Source organism: Prunus mume, linkage group LG5 (assembly GCF_029339155.1).
Source record: "Prunus mume cultivar Tortuosa linkage group LG5, ASM2933915v1, whole genome shotgun sequence".
Classification (NCBI taxonomy): domain Eukaryota; kingdom Viridiplantae; phylum Streptophyta; class Magnoliopsida; order Rosales; family Rosaceae; genus Prunus; species Prunus mume.
Window position 1 is genome coordinate 6,959,148 of NC_142702.1, and position 18,854 is coordinate 6,978,001.

Below are 18,854 nucleotides of genomic sequence, written 5' to 3' on the forward strand. Positions count from 1 at the left end.
ACCACTTGACGCAGCACAAGCAAATAAGGTTTCAAACGAAAACCTTGAGTAACAAGGAAACTGGAATCCACCAGAAATTAAGAGAAACTCTCTTTGATTAATTTGATTAAAATCTGAACTGCCAAAAAACGTTAGACGAACCCGTCTAAATACACAACTCTCAACCCTTCTAACTGCTAGGGGAGTTAGTACAATTAAAACTGAAAAACATAATTAATTCGGAGACTTAACTACGTAACTCCGAAACTGAAAAAAACAGAATTTATTTTGGGAATTAACTATGTAACTCCGAAACGGAAAAACTGAATTTATTTGGAATTAACTTCGAACTTTGAATGCAGTTTTGAAAGGCCAAACGACTCCAGAATGCCAAAATCCATCGTACATCACAGCAAAGCTGTGAGTTTGACTCGTGGCATCGTTCCCTTTCCGAAATGGTATTTTGCTCTCTAATCGGAGCTCGAACGACAATTCTGCAAATTCCCACCACGTCCCTTTTCTTGCTCAACCGCGATAAAATCTGCCATCTGTTCTACATCACTTCCAGACTAATAGTCTCAAGTTTTATGCCCCACACCTTGATAATGTGCGTTGTACTCAAACATTTCAGTCATTTTCCGCGTATGAGTTCCCACCACAATGACCAGCCTACACGATCACTCTATTACCACAATGACCAATAAACCACCACTTTTCTTCCCTCTACCTTATTTATTGAAATCTGTTAAGAGCCGTAGAGTCACAAAGAGATCATCACCATTCGAGTCTGTTCCACTTGCGGACCATTGAATTGTCGTTGTTGTCGTGTTGTCATCCTCCACTCTCCAACAGTCCAAACCAGAGTATTATTACTTATGCCGTGTGGGTCCCAAGAACCCACCTACACAATTTGAATTAATTAATGGTATTGACCAACGGTACTTGTTATAAACATAATATTATAAAAGTAAATCTTAACTCAACTTCTCAACAGACAAATCCATAGCTGCGGAACTTGCCTCAAATTTCAACTCAAGTCCAAATCCTTTGCAAAGAATCGAAACATGGCTTTGGTTGGAGAGGCTTTTCTCTCTGCTTCCGTGCAGGTGCTCTGCGAGAAGATTGGTTCTCGTGAGTTCAGGGACTTGTTCCGGGGAAAGAAACTGGACGAGTCGCTTGTAAAGAAACTGAAGATAACGCTGTTGAGCCTCAATTATGTGCTTAATGACGCGGAGGAGAAGCAGTTCACTAACGCTTACGTCAAAGAGTGGCTTGATGAGCTTCAAGATGCTGTCTTTGATGCGGATAACCTTCTGGATGAGATCAATGCTGAAGTTCTGCGATGCAAGGTGGAAGCTGAATATCGAACCGTCAAAACTCAGGTGTGGAACTTCTTCTCTACTTCTCTTAATCCTTTTTATCAAGGCATGAATGGTAGGATTCAAGAGTTGTTTGATAGATTAGAACACCTCGCAAAACAAAAGGATGTGCTTGGCCTGAGAGAAGGTGTTGTTGGGGGGAAGGTTTCTCAAAGAACTCCAACAACTTCCTTGGTGGATGAATCTTGTGTGTACGGTAGGGATGGAGATAAAGAAAAGCTGATGAACCTCTTGTTATCTGATGAAGCAAGCAACAAGGATGTATCTGTCATCACCATAGTGGGAATGGGTGGGGTTGGCAAGACAACCCTCGCTCAGCTCCTTTATAATGATGACAAAGTGAAAGAGCATTTTAATCTTAGAACTTGGGCTTATGTTTCGGAAGATTTCGATGTTACTAGGGTAACTAAAACTCTACTTGAGTCAGTCAGTTCAAAAGCTTACGATAATAAAGACCTGAGTTTTCTTCAAGTTGAGCTAGGACAACAAATAAAGGGCAAGAAATTTTTATTTGTGTTGGATGACCTTTGGAATGAGAACTATGGTGATTTGAGTGTCTTGCAACGTCCTTTTGCATTCGGGGCAAGTGGAAGTTGGGTCATTGTGACAACACGTAATGAAAGTGTGGCAGCTTGCATACGTACCATTCCGATTCACTTTTTGGAACAGCTGTCCGATGAGGATTGTTGGTTGTTACTTTCAAAACATGCCTTTGAAAATGGAAACTCGAGTGCGCGTCTGGACCTAGAAGAAGTTGGTAAGAAAATTGCTTCTAAGTGCAATGGTTTACCTTTAGCTGCAGAAACCCTTGGAGGCCTCTTGCGTTTCAACACAAATTATGAGGAATGGAATAGCATACTAAATAGCAATATTTGGGAGCTGCCTCCTGAAAAATGTAATACAATTCCAGCTCTAAGATTGAGTTACCATTATCTCCCAACTCATTTAAAACGATGTTTTGCTTATTGCTCAATTTTTCCAAAAGGTTATGAATTTCAAAAGGAAGATATTGTTCTACTGTGGGTGGCAGAAAGTTTAATTCCACGAGCTGAGAGTGAGAAAAGAATGGAAGAGCTCACTAAGAAATACTTTGATGACTTATTATCACGATCATTTTTTCAAAGATCAAGATATGAGAAATCAGAGTTCACAATGCATGATCTCATCAATGACTTAGCCATGTCTGTGGCTAGGGAATCCTGTTTGAGATGGGAAGGGGGTGAATCACATGAAGTTTTGAAAAGAGTTCGGCATTTGTCGTATGCTAGAGGGGAATTTGATTGTGCTGCGAAATTTGAACCATTATATGAGGTTAAGAATTTGCGAACCTTCGTACCTCTAAGTTCACACCTATATTCGCATAATGTAATTAATAAAAGGGTTTTACATGAGTTAGTGCCAAATTTAACATGTTTACGGGTGCTAAAATTGTCAGAATATGATAATATTGTTGAGTTACCCAATTCTATTGGTAACCTCATTCATCTGCGCTACTTGGATCTCTCTTATACTGCAATCAAAAGGTTGCCTGCCACAAGTTGCACTCTCTATAGTTTACAAACATTACTATTGGTAGGTTGTTGGTCTCTTTTTGAATTGCCTATAGATATGAGAAAATTGATTAACTTGAGGCATCTTGATTGTAGTGGAACTCAAATCAAAGAGATGCCGGTGCAAATGGGTAGACTAAAAAGTTTGAGAACATTGACTACTTTTGTTGTGGGGAAATTTACTGGGTCGACTATTGGCGAATTGGGGGAGTTGTCCCATCTTGGAGGAAAACTTTCAATTTTGAAGCTTAATAATGTGGTTGATGGTAGGGATGCCTTGCAAGCTAATTTGAAGAACAAAAAAGATCTCAAGGAGTTGGAGTTGGCATGGGGCTCCAAAGATGCCGATCATTCCGTGAAAGTGAGAGATGTACTTGAGAACCTCCAACCTTGCATGAATTTGGAGAAATTGACCGTCAAACTTTATGGCGGGACCAGCTTCCCAAACTGGTTGGGAGACTCTGCCTTCAATAAAATAAAAATTATGCGCCTCGAAAATTGTCATTATTGTTTTTCGTTGCCGCCGCTTGGACAGCTATCCGCTCTTAAGGAGCTCTTCATATGTGAGATGAAATTTCTTAGAACGTTAGGTCCTGAGTTGTATGGTCAGCCATTGCAGCCATTTCAATCGCTGGAGAGGTTGGAGTTTGAGGAGATGGCAGAGTGGGAAGAATGGGTATCAAGTGGAAGTGTTGGTCCAGACTTTCCTCGTCTCCAGAAGTTAATTCTAGAAAAGTGTCCGAAACTGAGAGGAAGCTTGCCTTGTGATCTACCTTGCTTGAAAAAGCTTCGCGTGAAAGGGTGTGGGGTTTTACAAGATCAAAGGGCCAGTGTTACTACTAGTACTAGTACTAGTCTCAACTACAATTGTCTTGAAGAATTGGAAATAGAAGATGGATGCCAAACAGGTCTGTTATCATTACTAGAGACAAAGCTCCTGTCCTACCTTCACATTCAACATTTTAATGACATACAGTGCTTGCCCAACATCAATCGTCTTGAAAGTTTGAGTCTCTCGAATTGTCCAACCCTATCGTCGTTCCCTGAAGATGGCCTACCCACTTCGTTGACTTCACTTGACATATACAGCTGTAGGAGATTAGAATTCCTACCTCATGAGATGTTGGCCAACCAATTAACATTGCTCAACTTTTTGCGGATAGAGAATAGCTGTGATTCAATGAGGTCCTTCCCCTTGGGCATTTTTCCCAAATTGACGACACTTATTTTTAGGAATTGTGAGAATCTGGAATCACTTTGCTTGATTGAAGACGAAGGAGCGGTTGAGAATCTCAGTCATCTCAATGAGTTAAATATCAAAGGCTGTCCAAATTTGGTGTGTTTTCCCCAGGGTGGATTGCCCACTCCCAACCTGATGTCACTTGAAGTTGAGATATGCGAGAAGTTGAAGTCATTACCTGAACGCATTCACACCTTCACAGCCCTTGAAAGATTGTGGATAAGGAATCTTCAAAATCTGGAGTCAATTGCAGAAGATGGGGGTTTGCCTCCCAACCTCCAACATTTTAGGATTGAGAATTGTGAGAGACTGAGGGCTTCATCTTCATCAGTGGGAGACTACTGTAATTGGGGTTTGCAAGCACTTGTCTCCCTTAAATACCTTAATATTAGTGGCAGGGGAAGTGATGAAATCTTGGAGACGTTGCTCAAGCAACAGCTGCTCCCTACCACTCTTCACACTCTCAGGATCTCTTCATTATCAACTCTGAAATCTTTGGATGGAAAGGGACTTGCACACCTTACTTTTCTTCGAAGTCTATCTATTACTGCGTGTAAAAGTTTGGAATTCCTACCAGGAGAGGCCCTTCAACACCTCACTTCTCTTCAAGAGCTATATATTTCCAGTTGTCCGATTCTCCAGTTCCTGCCAGAAGGTCTACCGCCATCTCTTTCTTTTCTGTACATCTCCAATTGTTCTGGCCTGGAGAAAAGGTATCAGAATAAAATGGGACAAGATCATTGGGACAACATATCTCACATTCCTTGCATCCGGATAAATGATGAAGTCATCATATGTTGATATGACCTCTCTCTCTCTCTCTCTCTCACATAGAAACAAACAAACTCAGGTTAGGTATGTACTTCAAATAACCGCTTTAACTGCTTTTCTTCTAATACAACACAAAAACTGAAATTCACTATCCAAATAAACCGAAATACACATTTTAAATAATTTTTATGTCAATTGCCCCAAATTTGCCATCAATTTTGCATCCAATTAACCTTTGCAGTTGCATCGAATGCTTCTTCCCAGATCATGCTCGCTCTCTGTTGTTCAGCACATTTTTATTTATTTAATTCATATTCATTTTGACTTATAACCATAGGCACACTCTGTTTAAATTTCGTTTATGTATTGTTAGGATGTTTAATCTCCGTACGTGTCAAATCGAAAGTCGCAATTAGATATTTTTGTGGAAGATCTGGAGGTGTACTTTCTAACACTTTTAAAAAAAAAATCTCAGAGAATCAATTTCGGAATAGTTCATGTATTTCATGGTGCAAATTTTATTTTTATTTTTCCGACAATCGAATATTTGAAGAGCTTTTGACGTTTGTAAGGCTGTTCTTCTATTTGTTGTACTTTCTAAGTATAAAAATCAGTACATACATACCAAATGGTTTTGTTCAACTGAAAAGATTGACATGGTAAATTTATTCAAGTAGAATAAAAACCTACATATGCCATCTTCTTTCATACAATTTTCTAAAAGTGTTCATTCATCCCATTCTTCTTCAAAAATTAATGGAGGAAGTTATACCAGTCGCATGGTTCAAAGGAGGCAACTTTCCTTTTCCCCATCTCCCTGGTCCAGCTGCTGCTCATTATCTAGTACTAGTAGCTTGTTCTATATGATTGTGTAGATATGCATATAATATCTTATCTGCAAATGATTTTTTTTTTCCATCCCACAAATCATTCCTTCAGCTACAAAGTTCTATTTGATGAGACTTGAAATGTTGGATGTGTACTTGCAGACTTGAGAAACTTTCCCATGTTTGGAGGTCAAAGCAACTTGTGTAGGCAACCATTGTATATGGATTTTTGTTTTTCTACAAACAAATTGCAGCAAATAAGGGGAAGGAAATGTTCTCAAGGTGGAGCTCTAGCAAGAGACCACCATTTGGACAATGCGGTAAACAGATCTCAATCTAACATAACAAGCATCACTGCCCATTCATGATTAGGTAATCTTTCATCATAAAAGTCCTTTCCCGACGTAATAACTTGAAAACGTCATTTATGAGTTTCCTCCCCTTCTGATGTTAGCCAACACACTCCAGCCTTCCTTGAGTAATACATACCACAAATTTGAGATACTGGGCAATAAACAAACAATTGGTCTGCACTCTCCCTAATTTATTTTGCTTCCCCATTGTTGTAATAGATAACATCCATGCCTTATCATCTGATTTACTCATTTGCCAGAGTGGGAGGAATGAAGACCAGAAGGCCGGTGTCCAGATTTTCCTCATCTCAAGGACCTGACTTTAGACAAGAGTCTGAAGCTAAGAGGAAGCTTGCCTTCTCATCTTACTTGCTTGAAAGACTGAGCTTGTCGTCCAGGTGTGGAGTTCTACATGATGAAAGGGCCAGTACTACTCGTAACATGGAATAATGTCTTGAAGAATTAGAAATATATGATGGATGACGAGGTCTGTTCTTGTTACTAGAGGCAAAGTTCCTGTTTGTGCTCCTATTTGATACGATGCCATTTCCAATTCAAAAAAATTTCAGGTATGTTAAGAAAGTATTACACAACTAGACGTTTACGCCTTCTCATCTGATTTACTCATTTGCCATAGTGGGGAGGAATGATGACCAGAAGGCCCGTGTCCAGGCTTTCCTCATCTCAAGGAGATGACTTTAGACAAGTGTCTGAAGCTAAGAGGAAGAACGACCCTATCATCTTCCAACAAACTCAAGAACACTGCATGCTATGATTTGTTGAAGTTGAAGATTTCGAGAGAATGAAAGCTGTAGCAGAAAACATAGGGCTGAGATCTCTCCAAGGTACTGCCCCACTCTCCCACAATCTCTGTTCCTTGTACTATGAAGCTTACAGGATTACTCATTTAATGACATCATCACATGATCTTGTAGGTGATTGTGGAGAGGTTTGCCAATTGACCTTAGTGAAATAGAAAAAGAAAAAGTTTGGTTTTTGATATTTGAATGTAGGCACCTTTATATTCTTAGCACTAGACCGTTCCTCCGAACCATCCCCACAAACAACCCCCAAAAAATGAAAAGACCAATCTCGTAGTTACCATAATATGCCATTCATCAGAAATTTGAGAATTCACAGGGTCCCTTGAACTCACTTCTCTTCAACAGATACATATTTATGGCTGTCTGAGTCTCCAATTCCTGCCACAAGACTTTCTTTTCTGAGCATCTCCAGTTGTTCTGCCCTGGAGTAAAGGTATGAGAATAATAGGGGAGAAGATTGGGCTAAGATATCTCACATTCCTTGCATCTTCATAGGCCAAGAAGTGATCATATGAGGATATGAGCTCGTTATCGAACAAAGTTTTTGCTTTTCGACATTTCACTCTCAAGTCAAAGTCAGGCGCATGCCATCAAGTAGGTCCCTTGTCATTATTCCATGTTTATCTTGTCTAATAATTGGATTATCATTTGTTAGATTTATTTCTATGAAGCTGCAATAATTAGATTTAATTAAAGCCAGTAGAATTAATTTCTCCTTTGGATTTAGGAGCATCTTGTTGAGCTGAGGTATGCACGGGAAGTGAAAGCACTCAAGTAAACATCCATATTAAAAAGCTATTAGAGAAAGCAGGCTTTTCAAAATTTGATCTGTAACAGAGTGGGAGAAATGAAATGAAGATAAGGCTTGTCTGTGTTCTTCTCTGCGCCTTTAACTTCTGAAGTACTCTTAAATTACTTGCTCAAAATGGAACAACAGCAATAGTTCATTAGCATTTTCTTTTTCTGTAAAAAAGAATCTTGCCTTGAATTGCAAATTTGATCTTATTGGTATTAAACTTGATAAATTCTGATAATTCTGTCACTTTGTTTCTCACTGGGGCTGGTGGTTTTGTCTGTCTAGTCTCAAATGCTGAGTTATTAGTCAGTCTGCACGATAACATGCCTTCTCATAAACAGTTCTCATTTGCAGGTTTCTTTCATGTCACTGCCTGAGGAGAGTTTACTGTTGTATATAGATTTTTGTTTTTCTACAAACAAATTGTGGCAAACAAAGGGGAAAGAAATCTTCTCCAGGTGGCGCTCTAGCAACAGACCAGCATTTGGACAATGTGGTGAAGACGTCATTTATGATTAGATAATCTTTCAAAATAAAATTCCTTTCTGTAGGTAATAACTTGTAAACGTCATTTATGAATTTAATTTGAGATGGATGAAAATGTATACACATACTTGTTGGTTGGAAATTAGTTTTCAGAAGCTACATGAGTTGGGGATCACTAGAGAAATTAGTTTGTTCATATTCTAAGATGAATCTAATGATCCAATTCTTAATGTCTTGAACTTAGGAGTATCTTATTGAGCTGAGATATGCATGAAAGTGGAAAGCAATCGAGTTGAAATCCTCATTGTATAGCTATTAGACTTGGCTTTTCAAAATCTGATGAGGGCCAAAAGTATGAGAAAACACGTGAAGGTGAAATTCTGTTGATCCTTTTCTGTGCCTTTCACTTCCAAACTACAGTTCCATTTCATTAGAATTGTTTTCTTTGTTGTATCGCTGGACTCTCTGCGCAAGATTCCCAATGGGAACTACCCCAACTTGACCCAATTTGGCACGCATTGTGTATTTTGAGATTTCAAGGTAACTGCTGCTAATGGAAGAAAACTAAAGTGTATTGGGTTCTCTTTTAAGGTAGAATGACCTTATCATCTTCCAACAAACTCAAGAAATGCATGCTCTGATGAGTTGAAGTTGAAGATTTTGAGAAAGAATGAAAGCTGTAGCAGAAAACATGGGGCTGAGATCTCTCCAAAGTATTGCTCCACTCTCTCACAATCTCTGTTCCTTGTATTATGAAGCTTACAAGATTACTCGTTGCTGACCATCATCACATGATCTTGCAGGTGATTGTGGGGAGGTTTGCCAATTGACCTTAGTGAAATCAAAAAAGAAAAGTAAGTTTGCTTTTTTACATTTGAAAGTTGGCACCTTTGTTATTCTTAGCACTGTTAAAATTTAAGGATGGACCCTTAGCCCACCACTAGCAACATCGAAATTGTTCCCAACTTAACCACCTATTTAGCAGGTATGGGGTTTGATACAAAAGGTCTCGATGTTATTAGGAGTAGAACCATTTATTCTATGAGACTTTCTATTTTATTAAGTTTCCGATGTGGGACTCGTGTATTCTTTAACAAGCACTAGACCGTTGTTCAGAACCATCCATCTTAATCTTTCTAATAATTTACAATTAAGGTCCCTAGGCAGTGGAAGGGGCACATGTTTTTAACTAAAGGGATACTTAACGACAGCAATAAACTTAACATCCTTATTATATGCTTTCTATTAGCTTTTGATCAGAGCTATCTTGTCCTGCAGATAGTTCATTTGTGTTTGCGGCCTTCATTTGATCTGACCACATGGAAAAGCTCTCTTTGTGTTGATGAAGAATTCTTCATCTCAAACAAGATAAGCTGATGTTACACCCTGGGGGGCACGTCTTCGTTAGGGTTTCTTGCAAGAAAACTTTATCGGATGATTATGAAGTTGTTGAAAGTTACTTTCTATGTAATGCCATATGCAGCCAAGTTGTTGAAAGATTATAGCTTTGTCTATGAATCCTTCAAGGACAGCCAGTTTGATACTGATTGTTGTTTCCAACAAAAGCATTGTCTCTACACATTATAGCTTATTCGTCGAATGTTACATATATTCAATGTTTCCATACATTTCAAGAATTTTGACAAGCAAACGGTCATTGAAGTTCAATATGAAATCTTCTGAGGTTGTCTATGCTATGGGATGAGCTGCTCATGTTATCATTATTTCCATGTTCTGTTTTTATAGATTGTTATGACCCTTCTCTTCCTTGTTCGCATGACAATCACAATAGTATGCCTCCACTTAAGCAAATTAGAAGACACTTTGGAGTTGGGATATTAAAAGTAGAATTCTACATGCACAACCGATCATAACATTCTCTTAAAAGAATTTAGCGTTAACAAGTAAATAAACACGCACTCACAGTTTATTTGCACTTAAAAATTAAAATTGTTGTGCATGGAACTAAATTGACACTGATTTTATTTTATACCTTATCTTTCTTATTTCCATGAGTGAATATGTTTTGCTTGCTAATGCTCAACAATTTTAAGACAAATGCTATATGATTATGCCTCAGTTTTAATTTGTCACCTTAATTTTTCAAAATCCATGATTTGTCTTTAACACCATTCAATTTTCCATATATTTTAAGGGTATTTTAGTCTTTACATTTTCTGGGTATTTTAAACATGGAAAATTCATTATAACACAAATTGTATATCTTTTAAACAATTAAAATTGGAAAGAAAAAAAAATCGCCTACCCCCATCCCTTGTGTGCCTCCGGCAACTCCAACCAACCTTGTCCACCTTGAAATCCATTCACCCTTCCCTCTTTATAGCCCCTTCCTCCATTCCCCCTTCCCTCTACCCCTTCCTCCTTCTCTCTCTGCTATGGCACACCTACCTTCTACACACAAATTCCCTCAGCCCACCCAGACCAAGTCCACAAATTCTTTTTTTTTCTTTTTTAAAAATTTTAGACATGCTCAATGCACATCATAAAAAAATTTATAGAGAGAGAGAGAGAGAGAGACGAGAGAGGGAGGAGATAGAGAGCGTGGAGAGAGGGAGGAGAGAGAGAAAAAAAACTATAAAATTAAATTATTATTTTTTTGTTTTTAATAATGGGGTGTTTTTGAGTTTTTAAAAATGGGCCTACCAAATGGGTTTTTGTGGCTTTAGATTTAAAATTTATTTTTCAATTTATAGAATTGGATCTAAATAAGATACCAAACAGATCCTAAACATGTCATAATTTTTTTTTTCAGAACAAAAATAGTTTTTTTTTTTTTTTTTTTTTGCTTACAAACTACGCTTGAATTAAAGGAAAAGAAAACAAAAGTTTAGGCCCTATTTGGTATCCTATTCAAAAATAAAAAATAAAAAATAAACTAAAAAATTGTGATTCTTTTTAAAAACATGAGTTTTCAAATAGTGATTTTAAGATCTAAAAACTTGTTTAGTATAGAACTCCAAACTATTTTTAAGATCTAAAAAAAATTGAAATTAAAATCAGAAAATCATAAACTAATTCCCAAAATGAAATTAACAAAAGAAAAAAAAATATGTGAGGCATAAACCCAATCAATTTTGGTGGTGTGCAAGAGAGAGAGAGAGAGAGAGAGAGAGAGAAAGGACAGAGGGAGGAGAGAGAGAAAGCGGGTGATAGAGAGGGAGGAGAGAGGACAAAGAGAACACAACAAATCTAGAGAGGGAGGAGAGAGAGAAAAAAAATTCTAGAACCTTTTTTTTAAATTTTATTTGGGTTAATGACCTAAATGATCCCCCAACTATCGCTCGATTATCATTTTGGTCCATCAACTAAAATTTTCAACTCAAACGTCCATAAACTTTTTATATTGTACCAAAATCATCCTTCCATCAAAGTCTGTGTATTATTCCGTTAAATCGATGGACAAAACCGTATTTTTAGGTGAGTATCCTCTTCTAAAACGACTTGGCCACTGTAGTATCGCATTCCCTCCCATTTCTGTTAGAAGCTCCACCAAAACCCCCAAATTAGAACCCTAGGTTTGCAATGTCAGAGATTTCAACGTCAGAGATGTCAACGACATCAAATGGGACGAGCCAGTACTGCGCCTGTGGGATGAAGATAATTCGTCGGACTTCGTTGACAGATTTGAGCCCGGGAAGAAGGTTTGATGCTTGTGATAAAAATTGGGTAAGTTATTATTTGGGTTGCAAAAGTTGTTCTTTTCCATTTGTAATTGGTTGATGAGGTCTGAAATTGGGTAAGATTTGATTTTCCAGAATAACAGAATAGGTATGCATTATTTCGAGTGGGTGGATAATGAAACTTGTCCAAGAGGAAAACAAGTGGTCCCTGGTTTGCTTAGAAGACTTAGAGCAATGGAGGAGGAAGGTAGAGCAAAGGAAGAACAATTGAGAGCTGTGGAAGCAAAAAAGAAAGAACTGCAGCAGAAATTGAAAGAAATGGTTCAGGAAAAAAAGGTTTTGGAATGGGGTCATGGGCAAAGACAGTTGATAATGTGGGTTTCCTTGATTTTTTTTCTTGGGGTTTGTTTATAACATTTCTGATGAGTGGGAAGTTGTAATTGTTATGGGGTTTGTTCCATTTGAATGTAATGGTTCTGAAATGTGCATTAGTATTTTGAAATGTGCATTAGTGTCCCTTGAATGTGCATTAGTGTTCTGAAATGTTCTTGAATTTAGGTTATTTGAATATCTGGGAGATGCCATTCCATTGAGTACAAGAAAGTAAAAGCCATTCCATTGTTGACCACACATGCAATTTACAAAATGAACATCCATATAAACATTCAAATTCCAATCACAGAGTTTGAGCCGATGAAACTAAAGACCAGTTAGACCAATTACAGAATTCCAATTACAAAATGCACCTGCCTAGCAAAGTACATAAGCCAAAACAGACAACCAATTACACAGTTTGAGCTGTTCTAGCTCAAAACCAATTACACAAACTACACAAAATCCTCCTGCCCAAAAAAATACCTAACCTAAAATAGCCAAGAAATTACAGAGTTTTAGCCCTTCAAACTCAAAACCAATTACACAGTCAAAAGTCAGAATCAGTCCCTTTTGTCACAAAATCCCTCTGGCCAGAAAATTACATATCCCAAAATACACAAAATAGGACAACCTTAGTAAGAATTTCCCCTATATTGAGGCCATGTTATTATCATGGGAAATGTTGTCCAAAGCTGGTCCTCCTTGTCCCCTTCCTCTTGCCACCTAAACAATGTAATAATGTCAGGTGTATAACAGTTGAAAAATTGGCAATTAGTGAAATGAGTAAGAAATGAACCAAATGACAAAAACCTACAGTTGATCGTGAAGATGGTAAGCCTCTTCCTAAGCCTCTTCCTCCACTTATGCCTCTTCCTAAGCCTCTTCCTCTAATTGCACTTAGCTTTGAAGATGGTAAACCTCTTCCTAAACCAATATGTGAAGATGGTAAGACTCCTTGTCCATTACCTCTTGTCACTTGGAAAAGTTACTGATCTTTATTGTTTTCCAATGACATAAGCAATAAAAAATTGAAAAAAAAGAGAAAATAAATCTTACACTTTCTTGTGAATTTGGGTAAACAGGGCCTTGAGCAACATTGCCTTTTCCTCTACTTATGCATCTGCCTCCTTCTCTATTACCTCTTGCCATCTAAAATAAATAAATGATTTCAGCTTCCTAATGACTTTTGCAATTTAAAACCACAAGAACAACCAAAGCTTACACTTTGTAGAGAATTAGGGTCAGCAGTAGCTTGAGCAACATTTCCTCTTCCTCTACTTATGCCTCTCCCTCTGCTTATGTCTCTCCCTCTTACTGTGTTAGAAGAAAAACCTTGCTCCATTTGGGTTGAAGATGCATGAACCTGTAAATGTATAACAAAATTATTAATGTAAGTACGCCATAACATAGAACTAAACAAGGTGTCTCACAGTCATACCTGTTGGTTTTCATTGTTTTGTCTGTCACATGTTGCTCTATTATGGCCTTTTTGACCGCATCCACAACATCTTATTTCAATGGAAACCCTTCTAAGCTTGGCTAGTGAGGCAAGATAATTTGGAGGCATAGGGTTTGGTGGGATGGGGGCTGGTATTTCAACCTCACCAAGCTCCTTCGTCCTAACTCTTTTAGGCCTACCTGGTTGTTGCTTATAAAGTGGAGGTTTAATTGGAGGAAGGCCACATTTACTCAATTGGTCCATTGAAGGGATTGGGTGAATCACTTATTCATAAGCCTTCATATAAGTCTCCAGCTTATAACAACCATCCACATAAGCAATTGGGTTTTCACATCTATTGCTGAGATTGCATGGGGACATGGTATTCCACATAAATTCCACCTCCTACAAGAGCATGTCTTTGCTCTAAGGTCTACAACAAATTCTCCACCATAAATGTGGCTCACTTGATACAATTTCTCACCAACCAATCTAGGAATGCATTGTGATGAACCTAGCTTGTTCTTCTCAATTATCTTGAAGATCCTAGGCCCAACAGGGTATCTCCAATTCTGACATGCAGACCTCCTACTAGCCATCCTAAGCATCACATACACCCTTATCCTCTCCAAGAAACTCAAAATTATCTTATCCCTTGCATCTAGTATGGCTGCATTGAAACTTTCACATAGATTATTCAACAAAAGATCACATTTAAAATGTGATCCGAAGTGAGATTTGCACAAATTTTTTGCAGGTATCTACTTCAACCACTTCCATGCTTCCTCATCCTCATTTTTCATCTTCTCCATTTCTGCCTCCCACCAAGGCACAGTTGTAGCTCTTGCTGCAGCCCATAATATATGTTTCAGAGAAAGATCAATATGTGATGCCCTAAAGTTACTGTACAAGTGTCTCACACACATTCTGTGCTCTACAGATTGAAGTACTCTCTCAATGGCAGGTAGAAGTCCCTTTTGTTTGTCAATAATCACTACCCAAGCTTGTCCATTTGTAATCCCTAAATCTTCAATAAGAAGATTGAAAAACCAAATCCAAGAGTTTTTACTCTCAATATCAACCACTGCATAAGCTACTGGGAAATAACCATTGTTCCCATCCACCTCAACAGCCATCAAGATCTGTCCAGGATAAGGCCCTTTCAAATGGCAACCATCAACACCAATAACAGGTCTGCAACCTTATAAAAATCTCTTCTTACAGGCAGCCAAGCACACATATATCCTTTGAAACACTGTCTCACCATTCATAATCTGAGTTTTAATCTTCACTGTACTACCCTTGTTTGCAGTTTTTAATTCTTCTGCATAATCCCACAATCTAGCATATTGTTCTTTGAAAGTACCTTCATTTAAATCTCTGGCTAGCTTCTTTGCCCTACAAACTTGAAGTTTGGTGACATTAATTTTGTAATCTTCCAACACATCTTGTTGAAATGATTTCATATCAAAGTCTGAGTTGCGCCTCAGCTTGTTTGCATATCTATCATAAAGCCATTTTGATGTAGTATGCCTAAGCTTGTCCACTCTTCCACACTGATGTTCTAGGCTCAAAGTTTTTATAGCAAATGTCCCTTCCTCTCTATTAATCTTTGATCCATATACCTGGAAAGAACACCCTTTCACACATTTAGCCTGAACTCGTCTGTTGTCGTTTTTTTTCAATTTCACTTTCTTACCCTCTATAATTGCAAGCTCCTTAATAGCCTCTATCATAAGTTTTTTGTTTGCAAACTTCATTCCCAATCTAAACTCGGGATTTTTCAAGTCCACATCTCTTTTATACTGCTTAAACTTTGGCAGTTTTATCTTTTTTCTACCATTACCCTTAGAAACAGTCTCACTTCCACTGTCAAATTCTGACGTGTCAGCACCATCCGATGACACTTCTCCTGGAGCACCATGACTAGTCCCCTCATCTGCTACATTCTCTCCAACAGTTGGCCTATCCTCTGCCTCATTTTCACTGAACTCATAATCACTGTCTTTAATTTTTGAATCTACATCTTCATCTTCATTTGGCAATTCTACCCCTTCATTATCAATAGTGAAATGTGCCCCTATATCTTCATTTGGTAATTCTGCCCATGCTCCTGTTTTTTCAACAGATTGCCAAATATCTTGAAGATAGGTGTTACAAAGAGCTATGACTGGAGCACATCAAATTCATCAATATTGTTGCAGAGGCTTACAACAAGTTGCTTTGCCTGTGTAAAGAGCAGATGTAAGTCTTAGCTGTTTCCCTTTTCTTTTCTTACCATTTAATTTGTTATAGAAGTCTATTAGTGATTTTTAGTGGAGAAAAAGATCTGTTTAAGCTTAATCTCTTGGACGAAACTACTGTTGTTTAGGTATGGCTTTTGTATGATTGGCGGGGAAATTCCAAATTCAAGTCACAATTCCACTTTTAGGTGGAAGTTGTGTGCTATTTTATTTTGGCAACGAACCATTTATATTTCTTATGCATTGAACTTGTGCTATTTTAGGAGATGCTTTGGTATTGTATATATGCTATTTTAGTAGAAAGTTCGGTTTATTATTGTTTGTTTTGTGTCCTTCAAATTTTCTTCTCTGTCTCTCTTCCTTTTCTTTTCACTGCAGTGTCTTTAAAGTTGTTAAAAAGAAGGAATTAATTTTTGCATAAAATTCTTGTGTTGTATTGCATATGTTTTGCATCTTTCAGGGCATATTTTGCAGTCATCTGCTGAGTGTGGTTACTCACTCTGGACAACCCTAAGCAAGATCCTTTGCGCATACTTGGATGCCAAACCCTAACGAGGTTCATCTATAGTCAGGTGATTCACAAGTTACCTTCTCTTGAAAAAAGCTATTGGCATACACTGAGCAGAATGAGAGTTATTTGATCTGCCTAATTAGTGTTTAATATCACAAATCTTTAGGCAGACAATGAATTCCGATTTATAATGGTTGATGCTACTTGTGGCACATCTTATTCTATTAATGGATGAGTCAGATGTGGACGATTTGTTCTACTTTCTATACAAAGTAAATTCTTTGATTACTTTATTTTTTTCAACACTTGTCTTGGTTATTGACCCAATCTTTGAACAGACAGATGGCACTTACACGCATACCATTGAGAGTTTGGTTCATAGAGTATGTAAGCTTGCTCGTGAAAGTGGTGAAGATCATCAAAGGCGCTGCTTGAGAGCATCGAGCTTGCAGTGCCTTTCTGCCATGGTAGTTTTATGATTTGAATGCTTGAAACTCTTAAGAACTGTTTTATTTTTCACTTGAAACTCTTAAGGACTCTTAAGGACTGTTGATTTAACTGGTTAAATTATTCATAGTTAATTCTGAAGTATTATATCTGCATCTCTCTCTCTCTCTCTCTCTCTCTCTCTCTCTCTCTCTCTGCTTTTCTCTTCTGCCGAATAATCGGATCACTGATTTATGATGTCATTCCTTTTTTAGTGGCGAAGCTGCTTATGGAATGTTGAAAGACATGGCTAAGAATACAAAGAAGTGGGAAGGAAGAAAGATCCTCTTCATACAAAGAGGTGATACATATTTTTGTTATATGGAGGCCATATTTTCTGCCTTCTTTTGTAGCTTTTTATGCTTTGTATGTACACCTTCATTTTTAGGAGTGTGATTTTTATGTTTTCATGCTTCTTGACATTTAATCCTTTGATGGATTCTGTTTTTCATCCTTTCATTTTCCTCACCATGGTCACTTCTTAGACATCAAACATTAATTCTATTTGTCTTCGCACTTTAATGTTAACAATGTTATATTATGTTTTATATTTTTTGGCAGTGTGTAGCTTCCCAGCCATAAATAAGATGTTCTTCCCCAATGGTAATTTAGCCTTTTATCTCTCTATTAAACAGCTTGATGTTCTTCCCCAATGGTAATTTGCCCTTTTATATCTTCTATACATTTTTTATGACCATTTTATTTTTTATGATAGTTGAACCAAAAAGATCCATTCTTTTTGGTTGTCATTGAGGATCTTTTGCAATTGGGTTCAACTCTTTTTCATCTTGGGACAACATTAATTTCAGTTGTAGAAAAATTACATAGTAGTTATGAGAAGAAAAAAAAACATGTAGTTAAGACTATTGTATATTAAACAACATAATTATTTTGGTGTAATGGAATGAAATTTGAGTTCAATTTACTTGTGAAACTTTGGGGATCTTGAATGTATTATTTTGCTATATTATACAAGAAAAGAATATAATGGGGAATGGTAGTAATCGAGTTGAATTTAATTGAATTGAATGTTGGTCAGATTATATGTGAGACGTACACTGTCACAATTTTCATAAATATATGAGGAACAACTCCCCACAATTTTCATAAATATGTGAGGAACAACTCCCCACTGACGCTTGTGAAATGTCACCAATGCAGCTTGTCACCGATAGATACAATAAGTGACGAAAGATGTCTTGTGCAAAGGTACTATATGTGACAAAACATTCATCACATATAGAACCTATATGTGACGAATCGTAAATTAGTCACGTCAAACAATCTGTGAAGGGGTATAGGTGACGAACCTTGTGACGCCGAAAATGCGTCACATATTGTCAACTGTGACGAATTTACATGTTTAAGTGACGGCTACTCGTCTTCACAAAAGACCTGTTTTCTTGTAGTGATTCTAGAGTGCACATTCCATTGTTAGCTGCAAAATTGAAACAACAATATGTTATTCTAAAGTCATAGTTTTGTTGTTAATGCCAACGACAACAAGGGCAACAATTACTGAGTTTGGTGTGAACCGGACAACCAAGGGACCACAACCATTTTTAAAAAAAAACACCATATTCAACATACAGGAACCACAACCAAGGGACCACAGACATAAAGCTTACACTCTACAGTCAATGTAGCAAAAGCCAAATCCAATCCACATCCACATACAAGAAAACGATTCCTTTACCCTTACTTTAAACATAAAACAACCAAAAAGCCGAACACAAACACAGAAAAAAGAATCTTTATAAAGAAATCACAGTTCCAGACAAGGACAACTCATCCATTTCATCCATTTCCAAACAAAAACAACATAAAATGCATTATACAAGCCCTTACCGTATTTGGGAGTCTTTCCACCCGAACGGAATTTGTACTCCATTATCAGAAACTAGTGAATTTCCCAAAATCTCCAAAATCCCCAAAATCAAACCCTAACCCAAACT

General features: G+C 37.5%; 1 protein-coding gene, 2 long non-coding RNA genes and 1 pseudogene across 4 annotated transcripts; all 4 read left to right on the top strand.

Annotated features, from left to right (window-relative positions):
* Positions 1–946: 946 nt before the first annotated feature.
* On the top strand, positions 947–4,802 carry LOC148916757 (putative disease resistance RPP13-like protein 1 pseudogene; annotated as a pseudogene). The gene is made up of 2 exons (XR_016127236.1): positions 947–4,093; positions 4,761–4,802. The product of XR_016127236.1 is annotated as a putative disease resistance RPP13-like protein 1 pseudogene (transcript).
* LOC103343409 (putative disease resistance protein At3g14460) lies at positions 4,029–4,949 on the top strand. The gene has a single exon (XM_089052278.1). It carries the CDS (start codon positions 4,029–4,031, stop codon positions 4,947–4,949), a length of 921 nt encoding a protein of 306 aa, XP_088908404.1.
* Positions 4,950–6,124: 1,175 nt separating this feature from the next.
* LOC103344144 (uncharacterized) lies at positions 6,125–8,320 on the top strand. Its single transcript, XR_016127241.1, has 5 exons — positions 6,125–6,272; positions 6,360–6,668; positions 6,737–6,944; positions 7,035–7,517; positions 7,651–8,320. It is a non-coding gene; the product is annotated as an uncharacterized LOC103344144 (long non-coding RNA).
* Positions 8,321–16,402: 8,082 nt separating this feature from the next.
* Positions 16,403–17,828, top strand: LOC148916758 (uncharacterized). The gene is made up of 5 exons (XR_016127242.1): positions 16,403–16,474; positions 16,756–16,880; positions 17,115–17,200; positions 17,461–17,502; positions 17,615–17,828. It is a non-coding gene; the product is annotated as an uncharacterized LOC148916758 (long non-coding RNA).
* The last annotated feature ends 1,026 nt before the right edge of the window (positions 17,829–18,854 follow it).